This window comes from Polyergus mexicanus, unplaced genomic scaffold (assembly GCF_030449975.1).
Source record: "Polyergus mexicanus isolate NDT 795.1 unplaced genomic scaffold, iyPolMexi1.0 SCAF_1, whole genome shotgun sequence".
NCBI classification, from domain to species: Eukaryota; Metazoa; Arthropoda; class Insecta; order Hymenoptera; family Formicidae; genus Polyergus; species Polyergus mexicanus.
Genome location: NW_027223321.1, coordinates 2061720 through 2081639, shown reverse-complemented (window position 1 = coordinate 2081639; position 19920 = coordinate 2061720). Strand labels below are relative to the sequence as shown.

The 19920-nt window shown below is 41.3% G+C and overlaps 1 protein-coding gene across 10 annotated transcripts in view; it reads right to left on the bottom strand.

The window, feature by feature from the left end:
- The window catches only part of Exd (PBX homeobox extradenticle), a 45181-nt gene that overhangs the window by 7454 nt on the left and 17807 nt on the right, over positions 1-19920 (bottom strand). For 6 of the 10 annotated variants that reach the window (XM_070315604.1, XM_070315613.1, XM_070315667.1 and 3 more), the window contains exons 3-8: positions 10050-10303; positions 4767-4957; positions 4437-4572; positions 4065-4161; positions 3613-3657; positions 2194-2381 (exon numbers count right to left, since the gene is read on the bottom strand). In XM_070315604.1, the coding sequence (XP_070171705.1) occupies positions 2194-2381; positions 3613-3657; positions 4065-4161; positions 4437-4572; positions 4767-4957; positions 10050-10303 (911 nt within the window). The remainder of the gene's footprint in view (positions 1-2193; positions 2382-3612; positions 3658-4064; positions 4162-4436; positions 4573-4766; positions 4958-10049; positions 10304-19920) is intronic. The other 4 variants (XM_070315621.1, XM_070315629.1, XM_070315637.1 and 1 more) reach the window with 4 other exon arrangements.

Below are 19920 nucleotides of genomic sequence, written 5' to 3'. Positions count from 1 at the left end.
ATTCCTACAGGAATCCCCTACCGGGCTTGCCAAATACTCCAGCTCGTTGTGTTTACCCGCAAATTTAATTTAACGTCACTCGTGTGCCACTTGACATTGTTGAAATTGTACGTCAGCGAAATTTACTACGTCCGTAAAAAGAACAAAGTATCATAAGAGAAGATATTTCAACGTCGGAAATTAGCACACGTATACTAATTTGCCAATTGCGATAAGACATATTTTTCGTTAAGAAAAAAATTACAGAAAGATAAAAAAAAGTTTGACGAATAAAAACGCCTACATACTTAAACAAACCGAGAAAGAGGAGTGAATTAGGAGACCGAATCCAGACTTGCCTCCAGCGAATTTACGAAATTGTGGAAGAAGCCAATGAGAAAGGAAGAAGATAACGATTTATACGCGAAGAGAATATTCAAAGGAGGAATAAATTTAAGCAGACTTGCGGAAGATTGATACTATCGGGTATGACACACCGGAGGAGCCCCGCAAAATTTTCCCTCTCGTCTAAATTCGCTCCGTTGCGTTGCATCGCGGGAATGCTAGCGACTCGTTAGAAGCGCAACGACGCGCATCCACCAGCTCCATTAATATGTGAGAGATCCAGCCCTGCCTAAAAAGTGACTTAGCAACTCCAATGCATACTAAGCAAACCTGGCGTTATATCGGCTGCTAGCTTGTGTGGCTGGTGTACGCGTGTGTTTGTATCTGTGCAAGTTTCTAGGCGGCCCCTACCCGATCCAACACATCTTTCGCATCGCGACTCTCGGCGCCCATCTTCACGGGGGCCAACAGCAACAGCGTATTCAACCTAATATATGTGTATATATATAACCCAGCAACGCACGCATACATACATATCTAATCGCGCATACACGCATGCGCATATACAGGGCAATAAAAGGGATTACGCGGAATGAATCTTCAAGTTTACGTACATCTTGATCTTTAAGCAAATTGGCTTTCTCAAACGTAAATATTTTCAATTACAAAAATAAAAGAAAATATATTGTAGCAATTCTGAAAAATCGCGAAGATACGAAAAATAGTCAAGGGAGAAAAGAAGACTTTTTCGATCGCGTAATAATTTTCGAAATCAAACATAAAATTTCGTTCATAAAATTTTTTTTATGCATTCGGGTTGTTTTAGACAAGAATCCCTGTATATGGCATCATACCCATTCCGAAGCTCAAGCACATTCCTTCACCGGTATCCTTTCTCTCTCACTTTTCTCTCGCGATATCATTCTCACGCTCTTTTTCTTTCTCTTCCTCTTTCTCTCTCGTAGTAAGTGTGAGTATGCGGAAGGTAAGATGCGCATGCATTCATCGGGATGCAATGCCGTGGCTTGGAATTGCATAGAAGCGAATAGCGGACTCTAGTAATAATTTCATACGTTTATACGTAGCTTCCGCGAAAGGAAAGAGATAAACATTCAAGAAATAAGATCTGCGATTTACAATACTGGAAAGATTTACGTAAGGAATGCAGAAACAAATGCAAGGAACATTAAACAATGATATTAGACATCACAATAAAAAAAGAAAAAGAAACAAAATCTTTGATCGTTGTTTAATTTTATTTTCTATAATCAGTCATGAATAAAAATATTTTTATATATATATATATATATATATATATATATATATATATATATATATATATATATGACTAAAATATTGCGAAAAAAGAATTCTGTTTTTGTCTACTTTTAAAACAATAACATAAAATCTCCAAAATATACTGATTCATTATTCAAAATATTCGTCGATAAGATACTAGTTTCTGAAAAAAATATAAAAAGAAAATTGATTAGTCTAAAATATTTGACATACAAATAATATTATGACAATGAATAAAACTTTTTAGCTCATAATAACATAATTAAATTCACAAACCTAAATACATAAACTCGATATGATTTCGGAATATCCAACAGAGATCATCGTAAAAATGTTTCACTTCAACCTCACCTTCTTTGTTTTAGGATTGTTCATCGCATCAAAATTTTTCTGAGGATCAAATTCCGAGCCACAGCTTAAGCGTATGATTTTCTAGGATAAGCTCATGCTTATTAAACGCGGATTCCAAAAAGCATTACTAATTACTAATCAATTCTACGAGAATCGACTAACGAGAGGAGGTTGTATAAATATAGAGGGTGCTCTAAAGAGGATCTACGTGAAATTTACCTGATGCATCGGGTCGTATCCCATAGAGCCGTCGTTGTACGGCTGCGAACCGTAATCACTGCCGTTTATTCCCATGCTGTATCCGGCCATGTCTTGCGGTCCTCCGGGCGGCGCCGGCGACATCATCGGCGTCGGGGTGCCCTGGCTGGCACCGCCCATGCTGTATGGCGATGCTCCTGCAAAAGCTGCTGTAGAAACAATCGCGTGCATACAAAATTCGAGGGTGCGTTTTTTAAGCGCCACAGCGATATTTTGTCTCTCTGTGTCTCGCGCGCTTATGCTCCTTTTATTATCAAAGGATCAAAGGTAACGTGTTAGTGTATTAGTGGTGTTTTCTTATTTATTATTTTATTATTAAATTATATCGCGCGAAAATATATAATTAAAATACGACGATGTTAAAGATTGGGTTTGGAGAATTCACAGCTCTTGAATATAAATATACAAACGCATTAATGATTTCCATTCGTTGAAGGGTACGGTTTCTTTCTCGTTAGAAATCTGATTCTTTTCTACTTGAGATTTGTATAAACGTAAACCCGGTTTCTAAAGCCGAATATCCGACGCTTGTAAAAGCTTCGCGCTATTCGAGACAAGTGTTGTTACGCGGGATTGGGTAGGGAGGTCGTTAGAATTCCGTTTCTTTAATTACGAGAGGACCGCGGGCCGTTTCGTCGCGAACGTGGTCGAGGAAAGACAAACGCAGAGAGTGTTGAAAGAAATGCGAGAAGCTCGGAATCTGCTCTATCCTCATCCCACGTACCCTCTCTCGTCCACCCTGGCTCGTGTTCTCCCCCGTTCGTTTCTCCCCTCTTTCCCTCCTATCTCGTATAATTGGTGAGTTAAAAATATCTCACGCCGGCGTCTCCAAAATAAAGTGAGATGCCTCGGTAGTTAGGCGAAGCGTGCGTAATTGCGACGACCAGGGTGGGTGACGCGAATCCGTGGAATTTCAAAGTGGGACCGGGAATTTTTTTCTACAATTTTCACGATGGCAAGGGAGAAAGGTCGCCTCTCCGAGGCTGGAAGTGGGAGATGAAAGTAGGTAGCGAGCGAGAACATGAGACGTGAGTGCGTCTATCTCAGCGGAGGATGTAATGAGAAAATTTCTTATAGTCTTATCTACGCTCCGTCTGCTGCTACCGTCTGGCATTTTTAAAAACTTGAATTTTTCGAAAGATACAAAGAACACATAGTGAACATGCTGCGTCAACTTTATCTATATTATTACGATTCGAGATAATTTCATAACCCGCTAGAGATAAATCCCGTTTCAAAGATATTCAAAGATATTTTAAATATATAAGTATTACATGCCAAAGAACACATCAATATCGCTAGATTTATTTTCCGTCGATGATTCATCAACGACCGCAATAATAACGTTACTGCCGCGCCGAACAATAAGCTATAACTCACCTAATGATTTACAGTGATGAGACTTCCTCCATCTTGGTTCCAAGTCTAACGCGTGAAAAAGACGAGAGAAGTATGTGGGTACGATTTATCTATTAATTATTTCAATTTATATCTTCCGACTTTTACTTCACTGTGTTTTTCCTCGACAAGGCTCGACCAAAGGAGCAATAAGCACGAGAGAGCATTCAGAAATCGAAAAGATGTAAATAGCAATGTAAAACATTTCGTAAAATATTTTATGAATCGTCATTCGCGTATTTCTTTCTATCATTTTTGTTTTTCGTCAATAATATAAAACGTTACTTTTCGATCATGGAGACATTTGGATTTCAATATTTTAAGAGGCCATTTCGCGCAGTTCTTTTTTACAGGATTTCTTACGGATTTTTTCTCATAATTTAAATGAAACAAACTCATAGAAAAACACTCGCTTAGCGAAAATCGGGACTTACCAGCTGCCTTCTTGGCTGCGTACAAGTTTGCCTCCTCCTGCGCTTTACCGATGTTTTTCTTATAGCGTATCCTCTTATTTCCGAACCAATTGGATACCTAAGAGCAAACGAAGATACGCATTCAGCTCCGATTTGCCTAAAAGTTTTCACGTGTAAAGACGTCCGCTCGCGATATATTTGAGCCTTTCTCGTCAAAAAATTTATAAATATTTTACTCAGCATATAAGACATTCTTATTCTCTTTCTTTTAAAGAACAAAATTTCATTTTGAAATTACTTTAAGAATATAAAAAAAAAAAACACAAATAGCGACGCAGTATATGACAAATTACAAAAGCTCTAGTAAGTGCAAGAAAAGGGAACGGACGATACCTGGCTCACGGTAATTCCACATTTTCGTGCAAGCTCCTCCTTAGCCTCTTCGCTTGGGTAGGGATTACTGAGATGGGAGTAGAAGTATTCGTTTAGAATTTCAGACGCCTGTTTACTGAAATTTCTTCTCTTACGTCTGTAACACAAATTACACACGCGCGTATTATATTTTATTTTAATTGCGCTGTGTAAATCCGTGTCTCTGTGAATATCGATAAATTTCCCCATTTCCCCCTTTTTTCCCTTTCTTGTTTTCCAAAATGACATAACGCGATTGCTGTTGAAAAAACCGCAAATATTTCATACATCTCTTATTGTTTCGACACAAACCTGGCGTCCAAGAATCGACTCCTCAAAATCATTACGGCTTCGCAGGTAGACTGTTTGAGCTGCATCTGAATGCTGGAGAACTTCTTGTGAATAATTTGAACCATCCTTTCGATTTCCTTTGGCGTGATCGGCCTGGTGCGACTCTGCTCCCTCAACAGGTTCATTACGTGAGTGGTGAATTCGTTACAAGCCTGAAACAAGACAGGGCGCTCCAAGTTTACTTTCCGTTAATCGTGTAAAAGGAGAATTTGAGATATTCTTTGTAAAATATAATCAATTAAAAATATGGAATTGTTTCGAGATAAATTTGAATATACTGCGAATTCGTCGGCACGACGATAGGCAAAGGACTAAAATGAGCAAAAGATGCGAAAAAAAGTACTGTGACTAGAGCGTGAAAGGAAGGATCGAGCGACGAAGAAGCGAGGGAAGAAGTGAGAGACGAAGGACGCGTACGTATAATGTATTATTCCTGGTGGCTGCTCGGTTTAAGGGAAAAAGGACTTTGCTGGATATCAGTATTCGAGGCGAGCACGCTGCCTCGCGAAAAGGGAGAGGACCAGAGAATGAGAGAAAGAGAGAGAAAGTGAGACGAGAGGGTGAGCAGAGCAGAGGGGGGGGGGGAATAGCTTTTCCTGAGGGAAGGAACTGGGAAAAGGCTACGGGAGGGTGTCGGGATACGAGAGGAGTCAGTGGAGAAAGGGGATCGAACAGGGTGGCTTGCAATTTCGAAATGGATTCCACTCCGCCGACGATCCCACTCCTCTCTCCCTTCGTTCTTCTTTCTCGATCCACCGATGGCCTCTCTTCCTCTTCGTTCCTTTCTTCGCACGAGACTCGTGGGGTGGATCAACCCCGTCGAATGTTGCATACGACAGAGAAAGAGGGAAAGAGAAACGGAGAGAAAGAGAAAGAAGAGAGAGAGAGAGAGAGAGAAGATGCGAGGAACGAACGGAACGCTGAATTGGATGGAAAAGCCGTAGCGAGTCGCATTCCCCCCCTCCCCTCACCCTTCGCGCAGACTGATTTCCTTTAATTTCTAAAATGCTCTACGTCTCAAAGTTGATAATACTTGCTGATGACAATCCGATATATTTTGATACAGAAAATGCAATTGACAATATTAATCGTCGCATTCTCGATTATTTCAAAGACGTGTCCCAAAATTGTCGGTGCTTCTTTCTCATTTACATATTTCTCGGAGACATTCCGCACAATATCTCTTTCTATTTTCGAATTGCGAGATGACGTTGATTCAGTCTAGAGAGAAAGAGAGAAAGAGACTTGGGATATCGAGTTATAAAATTAGGATCCATGCTGTTCTCTCCGATACGAATCAACCGCAGGCATAAATTCGATTATGCAACTGTCGAGGCTCTCGGCGAGTTGTTTCTCGAACCGCAGAAACGCAGCCGCGCGACCGTCGTCGTCGGTGTGTCGGGCAGATATATTTAGCAATGCACACGTTGGAATTTCCATAACGTTGCCGAAACCGGCCATGCCCGCGCCTCCACTATATTCTCGCGATACGCGACCGTATTAATAGAGCGTGTTGCAGTAAAATTAGAACGTTGCGAGAAAATTTGCCTCGCCGGTAAAAGTCAAAGTACGGACGTTTAGATTTTTTGTTAAAATATTCACCTGCACACATCTTCCTCTTATTCTCGTAAGAATAAATAAAACGAGACACACGATATTTACTGAAAGTGTAAGAAAATATAGAAACAAGCGATTATACGAATGTTTTACACTTATTATCCCAAACGCGTTTGTTTCATCCCGCCGACCGTAAATTACAGTGTCGGTAGCATTTCACCCCGAATTATGGTAATAATTTAGAAAACGCGCAACATGTTTATACTCTGCTTAACATCATACTTGATACGATTTACGGTGGATTATACTAGTCGAACGTACGGCAGTAAAACAAAATATTTATGCGAGCGTAAAATCTCTTTTCCACCCCCTCGCGAGCGCACCAAGATGGAAGATGCATTTTCTGTACGCTTTTTCTGAGATACAATACGGAATAGTGTGGGAGGGTCGGTGGGAATCAGAGTTGAAAATCGGATAAAATAAAGGCGGGCGTGCACCGATGAAATTCATGGTAGGTAGGATGTTTGCTGGCGGTGATCACGCGATCTCGTAAAACCCGATGCGGTTCTATTCTCGTGCTTGTCACGCCATGTTGCATAGTCGGGCAGACATTCACCCTAATGCGGCGAGTCGACCGAATTTGAATAGTAAATTTCGCTTATGGCCGAACTTTCTGCCATGACAAAACGTCGGCCGCTAACTAAGCCAATAACATTTCAAATATGATGAAATATTTATACCATCCGTTCTCTACGGCACAAATTTTTTTTCCCCCAATATCGTCTCTTTTTTTATTAGTATACAGAATTATACGGAATATTTTTAATGAAGAACCATAACAATTTTTTTGATTAGAGCGTGTTGATAAGTCGCAAATTGCAATTTTCTTAAGATCTATTTAAAATCAAAGAAGAATTATAACAAAAAAGAATATAGAGCGAAAGAAACAGGACTCCTTGCCGGAGAGCAGAAAGAAGGAAGATTTAAAACTCGTTAACGGCCACGTTTATCGGCAGACCACCCCTCAGAAACACGCACGAGTTGCATCGCAAAGTGCACGCGAGCGCATATGTTTTCAGCGTGCATATTGTTGCGGCTACAAAGAGTCGTGGCGCACGCATTACAGGGGCGGATCCAAGGCGTCTCTGCGAGGACGATCGCGAATTATCATTTGTGATTAACACTAATGGCGGTGCAAACAGATAATTACCGTTTTCCAAGAATATAATCTTTAATTTCCGCATTAACACAGACTGCGAACAAACGGGAGGACGGACGGTTGTAAAAGCGCTCTTATCAGCTTTAGCTCGTAAAAAGAGGTAATACTATACGCGTTAACTCGGCTTCCAGCTCGGTTGGAAGAATAAAAGAGCACGCATGACATTCTTCTCTCTCTACTGGTATATATATATATATATATATAAAGTGTAACATTAAAATAAAATTTCTCGTACGAAAATATTAGCGCCCCCGATCTTAATCCGACCCTGACGAGAGAGAACGGTGGACCTCCGGTGGGACTGTGCGTGTTTACCACGGGGAAATATCAAGCCCGCTGACACACACGGTGAAATATGGGGTCGAAAGGGGTGTGGCAATTAAAGCACACGGCCCACACACTACGTTCGTCTACATACATACGCGTCGCGTATATTCGCAGCGAGTAAGTGTGTGCATGTATATACGCGGAAGAGGGAAAAATTGCCGGCGAAAATGTGAACGGCGTTAAAAAGAATTATGCGCGCATCTAGGGCCGATATGAGTGGGCCCTATTTACAGTAAGAATGGCCGATTACGCGCGATGTCATGCGAATGTAAGGGCTTTTTTTATGGTAGCGGCGCGTACATTAAGCGGAATGACCGGTGATCTGTCCCGCGGTGAAAAGAGAATACGAATGTGACTGATAGTGCGAAATAACTAGTCAAAGTACTATATCGTTACGTGTATTACTTGAAGAACTACATATCTAACATAATTGAGGAAAAAACTATAAAGCTTGGATTATTAAACTAATGTTTAATCGTTTATCTTAATATCGTTTATCGCGATTAATTAAAAATTCTTTATTCTTTATTTCGGATACGATATTTTATCGCGAATATTCCAAAAATTGCTCTAAAATAAAATTAAGTTATTACAGCAGGTCGAATTTTTATAACGCGAGGTCAGGGCAGGGAATTAAAAACGAAGAGCGGCCGGGAAAGAAATTCTTAATGAAACAGCTCGCGATAATATTGTTGAATTTCCGCAATGGTAATGGTCTGGCGTAGTGATTTGCATCGTTTTGAAAGGACCTGTATCACGCGACATACAGCGGTACACAAGGGGGCTGGCCAGTCCGACACGCGAGATTTTACTTAACGCGATCGAGTCGGTTCATTAGCACGCGAATCGCCGGCGATGGTTGTTCCTTCTCAATCGCACGCGCAACATTTCATCTTATTAATTCATTTCGAAACGATCGCAAAATTGATCCAAGCGTTACGTCTGGAAAAATTGTATTAAAATTGAAAATAATTAATTTTTATTAATAACTTTTTTAAACTGAATCAATGCGAAAGCGTCATTAAAACAATGACAAGATTTTACCGAGCATTTTATTGATTTTACGATTAGTGAATAGTAATCGATGTATGGTACTCTGATTCTATTTAAAAGAGAATATAAATCCTAAAAGATATATACATTTTGCATACAAAAAAATTATCGATGTTTTATGATAAAAGTTTATAAAAAAATGTGTATATATCTCAGAAAAACATATCGCTTAAAATTACAACGCGTAGCATGTTAACGGTTCAGTAGCATGTTACAATGAGAGAATCGATTGATTCTCGCTTCTTCGATACTTCGCATAACATAAACGTACCTTGGCGAGACCGCGAGATCGTCGGTGAACGATAAATTCGCGTCGACGTCGTCGAATTTCACGAGCGGAGAGATTATCGACGGCGGGGAATCGAGTCGGCCGATAGCGGGCCGGGATGGCCGAAATTTGTCAGCTGCCGGATCTCGACGATAACCGCGCGGCTACGCGTTTAAATTTTTCATTTCGCCGGGAGTTTTTCCGGCCGAGGGTGAGTAATGGCGCTCGTTTATGCGCTGCGAGTTCATTTTGTGCCCTTTCCGTTTTTTGTTTTTTTTTTCCCCTCTCTCTTCCCCCTTTCACGCGCTCGTAAAGTCGGACAAAACGGATAAAACGACGCGAATGTAATTCCCACGATCCGAATTCAATACCCGATATCGCGCCGATAATGGCGCGCGAGCCGCGAATAATATTCATAAGCGGGATTTGCATAAAGAGCGAACGCGCTCGCGCTTTCGTCGGAATGAATCATTTTCGCGGGAGAGGGGGAGGATATTTCGCGATGTAGCGCGCGCAAACGGAAAAATGTGTGACTGCGGCGCCGCGCGCTGCGAAAATCAATACGAGAGTTAAACTTTAACCCGTTTGACTTAATGAGTCCGGTCAGTTAACCAGTTTGCATTTGTCAGCGATTATTGATATAAGTTTAGACTCGCGGAAACGCGAATAACGCGAATAACAAATAAATGTTCATTACGCGATCTAGAGACGAAAGTACAGAGCATCCGCAAATAAGTTGGATGCAGCCGCTCTTGACACATGAACGTACTCACACACAGACACACATATATATATATATATATATATTTTGCAGACAAACCTGTTCGTATTTTTCTAATTCCTGGTGATAAATTTGCCTAATCTGGGCGAGTTTAGCTCTATAATCCGAATGTTCGATGGCGTTGTCTGGTTGGCCAGGTGGTCCAGCCGCGGCTGCTGCGGATGCCGAAGCGGCAGCTCCCGCGCCTCCACCCTTCTCTGGTCCAGCGACCCCCTCGGCGATCAACATATTGTCCAACCGCATCAGCTGCGGATCTGGTGGTTCCTCTTCTTGCGTATTTCTCAATGACAAAACTGAAAATAGACGAGAATACGAATGTGAGATAAAAAATTGCATACAAAAATTATTTACAAGAATAATTCTAGAGAAATAATATTAGAAATAGAGGAGAATATTCTCTAATTTTTTATTGCTGCAAAAATAATTATATTACAGAATTGTGTGACGTTGTCCTTTGTTAAAGTATATATTATCTCTCGCGTTTGCAATTTTCATATTTCTAAAGTTTTTCGATTGATTCGATTCGAAACAACGTCGGGAAAAGGGAGATATCGGATTATCATACGTGAACATATTCTCGTGAAAATCTAAGAGATTGTTCGCGCAGCGACTCCAACTTTCAGAATCGTGCGTTTGTCGATCGTAAAAGAATCAATTTTGCTTTGGCCGTCTCTCCAAACGTTTCTCCGTCGCCTCCTCTTCTCCTCTTCGTTTTAAGGGCCCGGTGCATGCAGTGGTTTAGAACGGGTAGTTTTCCTCGGTGTAACAGCGGGTTTTATTATACTTTTACGACGCATGATGGAGCTGGACGACCCATAAAACCGCAGAGCAAGGGACCTTCTATACTACCGTCGTTCGTACACGCCAGCTTTTCCACCATCCTCGCGCGAGGCTTCCTGCCAAAGATGCAGCCCCGTCGTCTTCGACGGTTAGCACCCTCTCCGAACGCAAACGCTGGCATGCATACGGAGAAGCGAGACGAAGCGGAATAGAGCTCTCGGCTTCTTTAAGGAAGCGTCAAGCGAGAAATTTCTTCGTCAGAGAGGATAAGCTTTTCCGCGCGAATCACGCATAATAAAACCTTATGTAGCAAGATTACGAATCGAAAACTTGTTGAGAGATTTGCTGACGACGATTTGATAACGTCACGATTAGAATAAAAAATACATTTATAATCATAAAATGATATATAAAAATTTTGTGTATAAAAAAAAAAAAATTTATTGGCAACTATTTGAACATAAAAACTAATTTCGCAAAAATTTTTTTTAGCTTATTATTGATTTAATATATGTATTATAAATATTTTATCACACATTATAAACTTCTTATGAGTGTGTGCGAAAACTCGCATGATAACTTTAGCGAGTTATCGTATTTCTCAGGTGTGGGTTTATATGAATGAACTCGCATGTTCTCAGTTTGCCCAAGTCGCTACTTGAATTCGCTCGAAACTTTTCTCGCCTCCGCCACTTTTCGCCACGGCTCGTGAAAAAAAGTCCCCGGGGACGCGAAAAAAGGGGGAAACGAACGAGACTTCTCGTGGATTCGCGGAGGCGTGAAACGAATGCGCGGGACTAATGCATTTATACGAAGTGTAACAATTACGCAAGTAGAAACGGAGGGCTAAAATTCCGTCTCTTCGGCAAGACTCTAGGGAGAGATTCTTTGAAACAGGCGCTTTTTTGAACAACGAGGCGACATTTTTTTCAAATAAAGCGTCCTTTCTCTCGACAACTTAATCATTAAAAAGAAAGTCATCGAAGCTACCGGCAAAATTTACTAAAATTATTTTTCACTAAAAAAAAAAAAAAAAAATTTACTGTCTTGGAAAATGAAAATCGAGTTTCCATAGTTTCCGGATTGAACGAATGCCGATCGGCGGCGTTTCGAATAGGAGATGACGTTGAAAATTGAGTTACGAGAAATGTGTACGGTCAGGTTGAACGAGAGAGCTCCGAGAATGAAATCAAATAAGTTTCGAAATCGTAGCACGTTCCACAGCACTTCCACGGTCGACTTAAGAAGGGGTTAACGACAGTCAACGCGCTGCCATTAAAACTTCCGTGCAGCGCCGGTAACTTTTCACAGCACTGTGGGTAATTAAAAATGAAAAACCTCCGGATCGGCATCGTGCGCCGAAGACGGCGGAATAAAAGGTCGGTTTACGGCGATGCGAAAGAACTTGCACCATTGAAAGTTAAAAGGTCGAGCAATTTCGACCACCGATACGAGCACCCGTTTCAGAGTGGACGTAAATGTTTATCTTCTTTCTTATCTACGAAAAGATTATTCCATTTTTAATCCTCTCGATTTTAGCGTCCGCTGTAATGGCCCTCAATTTTATATTGCATTTTATAATTTTTAAAAAGAGAAAAAAAGATATTTAAAAAAAAAGGATTGCAATCAACATTGAATTACATAATTAGTATATTTGACGGACATATTCTTGTATATTAATGTAACAATAAAATCATTTATTATAATTTATTTATAAGAATAAATAATAGATGATTTTTTTTTTTGTTAAATTACATTACATACTTTTTTCTATCTATTTTAATAACTACCAATAATAAATTGTCTTATATTAATAGCTTTAACAAGAAATTTATAGATTATATTCAATTCTATTTATTCGATAAAATATTATAAAGTTTCAGTATAGAAATTATTTATAATAAATTAATAGTATATATATGTGTATATATAAATATGAAAATATTGGAAACTTATGTGTGAGGTAGTATTTATCGCGGCGTGAAATACCGAACGATGCGTGTATACATCTAGCGAAATATACTATAAGGAAGCGAGCGAATTAAACATTCTTTCGAAATTATTTTCGTATTTGCGAAGAGAACGAATGTTGGCGGGGGGTTCGAGCGGGGGTGGCTGGCTTACGAGCAATAATCTGGCTATTAGGGGGTGTAAGGGGCGGCTCTGCGTGCTGCCATGCCGAAGAGGGGCCAGGGACGACGGCAACCTCCTACGGGGGTCCTTACAAGCGCGTAAACTCAGTTTTACTAGCAGTTAACATTTTACGACTCAGACGGTCTGCCTGAGCGGTCCGCTCTCACTCTCGCGTTCTCGCTCCGTCTCTATCTTCCTTGCTTACTCTCCCCCTCACCCCCTCGATTGACACGACGTGAGGCTTTGTATGGAACAGCCAGTATATAAATTCGTATTGCCTGCCAGATCGTCGACGTAACGTAACGTCGTTCTCGAGGATCGTTCGCACACAAGTGAGAACTAAATTAATACGACGATCCGTTGAAGAGCGAGCTAATCGCTCGATTAATTCGCGTCGGCCGCGAAACGACCATGATCGGCTAAGAAAATCATAATCCGACACGAATGCTAATATTATTGGACATGCAATCGCTAGCGAAATATAATAACTTTGTAGATTAACATATTACGAGTAGCTCTCGTGTGTCCGCTGTCGCCTTTTCTTTATCCAATGCTTTTCTCGAACGCTTTTTAACATCCGCAGCGAATCGACCTGCATTTTCCTCTCTCGTGTATCTGCTACATTTATATCCCCCTTTCCCTATCCGCTGCCGCCACGCTGTTTCCCACCGCGAAAAGCGGGTAGCAGCCGACAACCCTTTGTTACCGTGCCTTATCTTAATTGCTTTCACGGGTTCCCGTTTAGATCAATACACACCGTCGGCGTCCTCCAACACCGCTCGCTCTCTCTTCTCTCTGTGTTGCTTCGCTCCGTTTTACGAATCTAAATTATCTCGAGGGTTGTTTCCACGCGGGAATCCTGTCGCTCTCCCTTTCTTTCTCTCTCCTTCTCTCGCTTATTTTAAGAGCACCGGTTGGAACTTTGTCGTAAGATCCGTGGCAGGATGGTCTGAATTATCATACACCCGACGTCGTTAGCGAGATTAGGACAGCTTTTCTTTACAACTTCGTCGCCATTTCAACGCGAATATGTAAATAACGTGTGTAGAAATATCAAATGTAATAAAAATGTTTCTTACATATACATCGATGATCGAGCATATAAAAAAAAAAAACGAGAGGAACAAAATAGTAAAATAATGACTGTATGTATTACTTTGAGTTATTAATATTAATAATTGACATGTACAAATTCTCTCAGTTAAAATTAGAATTAAATTAATATCTTCCGAGATGATTTGATAATTTATTTTTCTTTTTTATAGAGTCATAAATTTATTATCCTTTTGAATATTTTGCCTCATACAGATTATCATACAGATACAGATTGATAATTTAAACGAACTTTTCATTAAATTATTTTTTATCTGCTTTTCGTGCAGCATCAACATTTTAAATTTATTTCCCATTTATTTCATTTTTTCATTTGTTTTCCTCGCTTCCTCGATTCTTTCTCACACCTTCATTCCCTAAAACGGGACTGAACGAGAAGAGAGAGAGAGAGAAGTCTGCAAGAAGGAGGGGAAAAGAGAAGGCAGCCGAGATGGCTGCTCTTTTAATTCGAGGGTGAATCCGGACGGTAGAAATTCGCTTTCCGAGAGAAAATCGGAGAGGATGAAAGAAAGACGCCGGTGCCTGCGTCCCTCCTGGGATCCGATATCGATGCCACCGCTCCGTAAGAATATACCGAGCTCTCCTGATTTACGAAGGAAATCGAGACGGCCGGGCTCGTGTTTCGTGTGCCTTCATCCTCTCTCATTCGACGCGACATGACGCGATGCCAGCTCGCGTGCCGGCTTCGAATGTCGAGATAAAAAATGAGCGAACGCGATAAACGCGCGTCTGAGAACCCCTTTATCGAAATCGGATACATATTCCGTTCTCTCGATCGGATTTAATTCAAACGGTTTAACATAAATGTTCCAAACGCACGATCCATCTTCTATATCTTTATCGGGATTTTTGTGTAATAAACCGCGCGAAAAATAATTCGTGCATTCGATAGCTAAATGATAAATGATGCTATAAATACAAAATTAAACAAAATGTAGATCATGCATACGTAAGAAGAAAAAATTTTAGGAGTATTTTGTACTTGCAATAAGAAAAAAAATTCTCGAGGTGGATACGTAATTTTTACACGAAGAAAAGATCATAAGGTCTCCCGTAACACCCTGCGCGAATTACCCTCGGCAGTTGCATCCGCAGTTTCGCGCCGTATCCCGTCGATCGCGTATTTATCGATGCGGAAGTTCCGGCGACGTGCCGGGATTTCTGGTCGGTCGAATCTCGAAACTCTCTTTCCACCCGCGGTGGAAACAATGTTTTGCGAAATTGTGTGGCGCGGGGAGGGGGGGGGAGGAGGGGTGAAGGGACGGGAAGAGAAAGGGAGAGAGTTCGCTCGCGCGTACATCTCCCGGTTTATGTTGCTCGCGAGAGTAGAGAAGGAACTTCTTTTCGTCGATTTCTTTCGCGCTCCGGCAATTTCGTGCTTCCGTTGCCCGCGAAAAAAGGATCCCGCGCGAACGCGCTGTGGTGGTATTCTCGCTAGCAACACCACGCGATGTTTTTCCAGGATCGACGTCGCCATCCTTTCCCTCCCGTCCCCTTTCTTTTCTCTCTTTCAACCCCCTTTCTATTTTTCCGTCCTCCTACGACTCGAATTCGCTCGACCGTATCTTCGCCATGTTCCACCCGTCCAACTTCGACCACCACCACCCCCAACCATCCGCGCGCCCTTTTCCCTCCTATTATTTCTCTTCCTTTTTCCAGCCACTTCCGCCGGAATACTCCGTCCCCTTTCCGCTCGTAGTGGCTGAACTCCCGCCTCCTCTCGTGCTCCTCGCAACCCCGTAAATCAAAACTCGACGCGAAAACGCGGCCAAATGTACACAACGCGCGGCGCTCGACGTACCGGGTGTCCGGAACGATCGCCGGCGGCCATCGATTTCCGTTGCCTGGACGGGATAAGTGGAGAAGATGGAGAATATCGGCGTTTCGTTTCTTGGCTGCCTCGAAGGCAGTATATGTACTCTCGGTCGTTTTTGAAAATAACGCGTTTAATATAGAATCGCCGTCATCTCTAGATCTAACATGTCTAATATATATTGTATATGAAATATATTAATAATAATAATTTATTTAATAATAATTTATTAATTTTGCCTTTACTTTATACTACGTTTCATCAAAAATTCCGTCAGAAATTAAATAAGTAATTCGCATGATATTAGATACGACGTGCACCCCAGTTTCTCGCTCGGAAAGATAAAATATTTCGATTAAAGATGTCTCTATACAAAAATATATAAAAATAATATATCGCTTTCGATCTTTCTCTGTCAAAATCGCTATAAAGTTTACGAACAACTCAATATTTACTCCTCAATCCTTCCATCCGAGCGAACAAAGGCGAATTTTAATGTAGCAAGAGGGTGCAAAGTTGGCGAACCATTTCCAGCTCGCGATGGAATGCGATCGGAGGCGACAGACGGATAAGGGGAAGAGGGGGTCGAATAAAATTTTATTGCCGCGAAATCGCCCAATAATTGTTACGGCTCGCTTTGATCGCGTAAAACACATCGTAAACGTCGAAAGGGACGAGCCCCCGGATCGACAGGAATTACTCTTAACCCCCTTACGGCGGTATTATACCGTATTATACTGTTGCGTTTGCGTCCGGCCTCCTTCTGTACAATATATGCGCGTACGAAATCTTACGTTCGATTCAAAGGCAAGCATAATTAAATTCGCCTCCTATAAAATCACCGACAGAAACAGCTCTTTGACATCATGCGATTTAAATTTGAAAAACTTCCTAATTAAATTAATTTTAGATTTATTGGAATAAGTTAACCAGAAAAAGAATTGCTGAATATTATAAACGTTATCTAATATGATAATGATTTTATATGTATATATATATATATTGTATATTTTTTTTTTTAATTGTTGGTCCGAAAAAATGTACTTGAAATGCGATTTATAATAAATTGGCATACTAAAATATAGTGGTAGTGCTATGTGAGAATATAATGCTCTTAGTAGTCTTTCGGTTTTACTGTTCTCAAGTATTACTAAGCCATTGTTCATTTCCATTACGGCCGTGCCGAAGAGCAACAAGTTTAATAGTCCTCGCATGCGGTTTTATCGCACAATGAATTTCTAAGTGATTGCACAGCCACACCGCGCGTTCACGGACTATATCGATCTTGGACTACATCGATTATGTGTTTTGCATACAATAATATGTGAAATGTAAACGAAAACATTTATAGTAATATCACATTATTTTAGCGCAATAAAATCGTGGCTTTTTTTTTTTTTTTTAATTTATTAGGTCATGTGATAAAGACATCGCTTTCGACAAAATATCGATATAATCTATACACATATGAGATGTTTGAAAAGTTTAAAGTAACTCAAGTGTATAATTTGCAAGTTGAGTTGCATAAGTTGAAAGTCAATGATAAAATGACATTTATAAATTATAGATACGGTTTATTTTTGCTCTTCGTACATTTACTTCGCGAAAAGGGAACTTACGTACTAAACGCGGCCGATGGTCGGTCCGTCGGGACCGATATACGTCTGAGAAACGTGTGGCATTTGTGAGACACCGAGTATACGACGTCCGTCTTGCGGGATAGGCGAAGTGCAGTCGCGTGCTATGCGAAACGGCGCAACCGAGAGAGGTCGGTCGGGAGATCTTTTAATGAAACGCGGATATTAGAATGGCAGGAACGCTGCAAAATAGTCTAGGCGTGCTATGTATTTCACACATACACACAGACCCGCTATAGTTTATACACGAACGAAGACGTGAGCATGGAGCCGGCAACGGGAGACAGGCACGGTAGTATAACTATGAAAGGCATCCCCGGCTCGGATACATATATATTTACACGTACACGTTATATATATATATATATATATATATATATATATATATAAAACTATGTATATATGTATGCGGAGAGTGCAGGAGAAAGCGAGCGCGGCGTCTCGAGGCAAATTAAGCCCCTCGACTGCGCTTCGGCTTCGTTATTGAAGTGGCATTCCTGTTCAGGAAACCCTCGAGAACTTGTCTCAACCCAACGTACGTATGTACGTACGTGCACCTTTTTTATAGCTTAATAATTGCTCGCGCGTGTTGATTCGAAAAACCGCGTGCAGAGAGCACACGCGAGAGTGAAATCACTTGGAATGTTCGAGAAGCGAGATGATTATTTTAACGATTCGAGAAACTTGTCTTGTCGAGCGAATAATCGCGCGAGTTCCACGTGTAAATCTCATGAATTTCTCAAGTCTTTTGAAATGACTTATACGCGATAGGGCTATAGAAGAGACGATCGTCTCATTATTCACTTATGCGTTCGCCAAGTTATATAAGAAACTCCGTAAGTACTGTTTTTGCCGTCGCGACTTTACAGACACCGTTCTCTCAAACTTGCGTCTACAGCTGCGTAGAGTTTGTACAGAGTTACACGAGACGAAAGACGGCATTTTCAGAGTCGTGTCTACTTTCTTTTTTCAGCTGAGGTAACGCGCGCGTATCGGCGAAACTAGTTAGCCTCGAGTCCACATTGTTGCGAGACAATGCGAGACGCGGAGGGAGGGGGGTGGGGGGGGAGGGGTGGACCGGTAGATAAAAAGGTCGAAGGTGATGGCGCTTCGCAAACGGAGCGTAGGAGGAACGAGGGGGGTGGATGGCAAAGGGGGTCTTAATAAAGGGTTGCATGTCGACGGCAGCAAGGTGGAGGGAAGGGGGCAGCCGCGAGAGGGATGAAGAAAGAAATTCTTATTGCCTGGCAAGTCCGGCTTTTCCGCAATATACAGCGCAGGTGTACCGAATGTGTACCTCCCTCCCCCACTTCCGCCATCCTCCTGCCCCCGCGGCATCGTCGCGCGGAGGGTGGAAACATCCCTCGCACGCATGGTCAGTGCCGTATCCTGTATCCCGAAGACCATCAACCCTTCCTCGTCCACCTCGCCTCGTGCGAAAAAATAAATCGTACAGTCGTCGATCTTTACGACAGCTAGGGAAAAAAATATTTTCTCGATTCTTATATTATTATAGTTCATAAAATCGCATTATAACGCAATTATGAATCATTTCGCCGTAAAATATATGTTATCGCTATTCACATATATTCGAAAGTATTTATACTTCCTAGATTTTTGGGCGTGCCGATTTCTCTAATGCTGTACGCAAGATGCTAAAAATATTTGCTATGTAAAGCAAAGTGGGACAATATACTTATACGATATATCTATTTATATCAACATTGTAGATTGCAACGACCCACAACGCCGATGATAGAGTTTTGCCGCTATAAGAATTTATGAGCATGGGATATAAGAGGCACGTTTCGTCCGCAGACACTGTAAAATTCAACGGCAACGGTAATCGATTAAATAAACACGACAGGAAAACGCCTACGTGCACCGGTCTCTCTCTCTCTCTCTCTCTCTCTCTCTCTCTCTCTCTCTGTAGTAGTCTATAAGCCCCATCGGCGAAACAAGTCCATAACGCCTAATGACTCTATAACCTTATGCCTGGTAGAATAGGGACCCTCAACGACAAACTGGAAACGGACTCAATCCGTTTCTATTTCACGCGCATAAGCTGCTGCCACCGCGGTCGTTGGAACATCGGGAGAGCGAGCTTATGATAAAGTCAGTATCGAAAATACCATGGGAATCCGGCGAGAAATTCCGAAAGGATTTCCGCGATCACCGAGGGTGGCCGATCTATTTAGCGGCTAACCGTATCCATCCCACGCGCGATAAGCAGAATAGGAATGCGAGATGAAAATATCGCGCGTCAATAACGAGATATATATAGCGAAATCGCGAAGGATATTAATTTCTCCTATAAATAACGTCATGCTCTTAAATACATTTCATACCTTCGTTTCTTCAATCCCTTTTATCGAAAATTGGAATATTGAATTTCGCGAAATATCGTCGCTTTTCATTCTAGAAGAGAATTCGC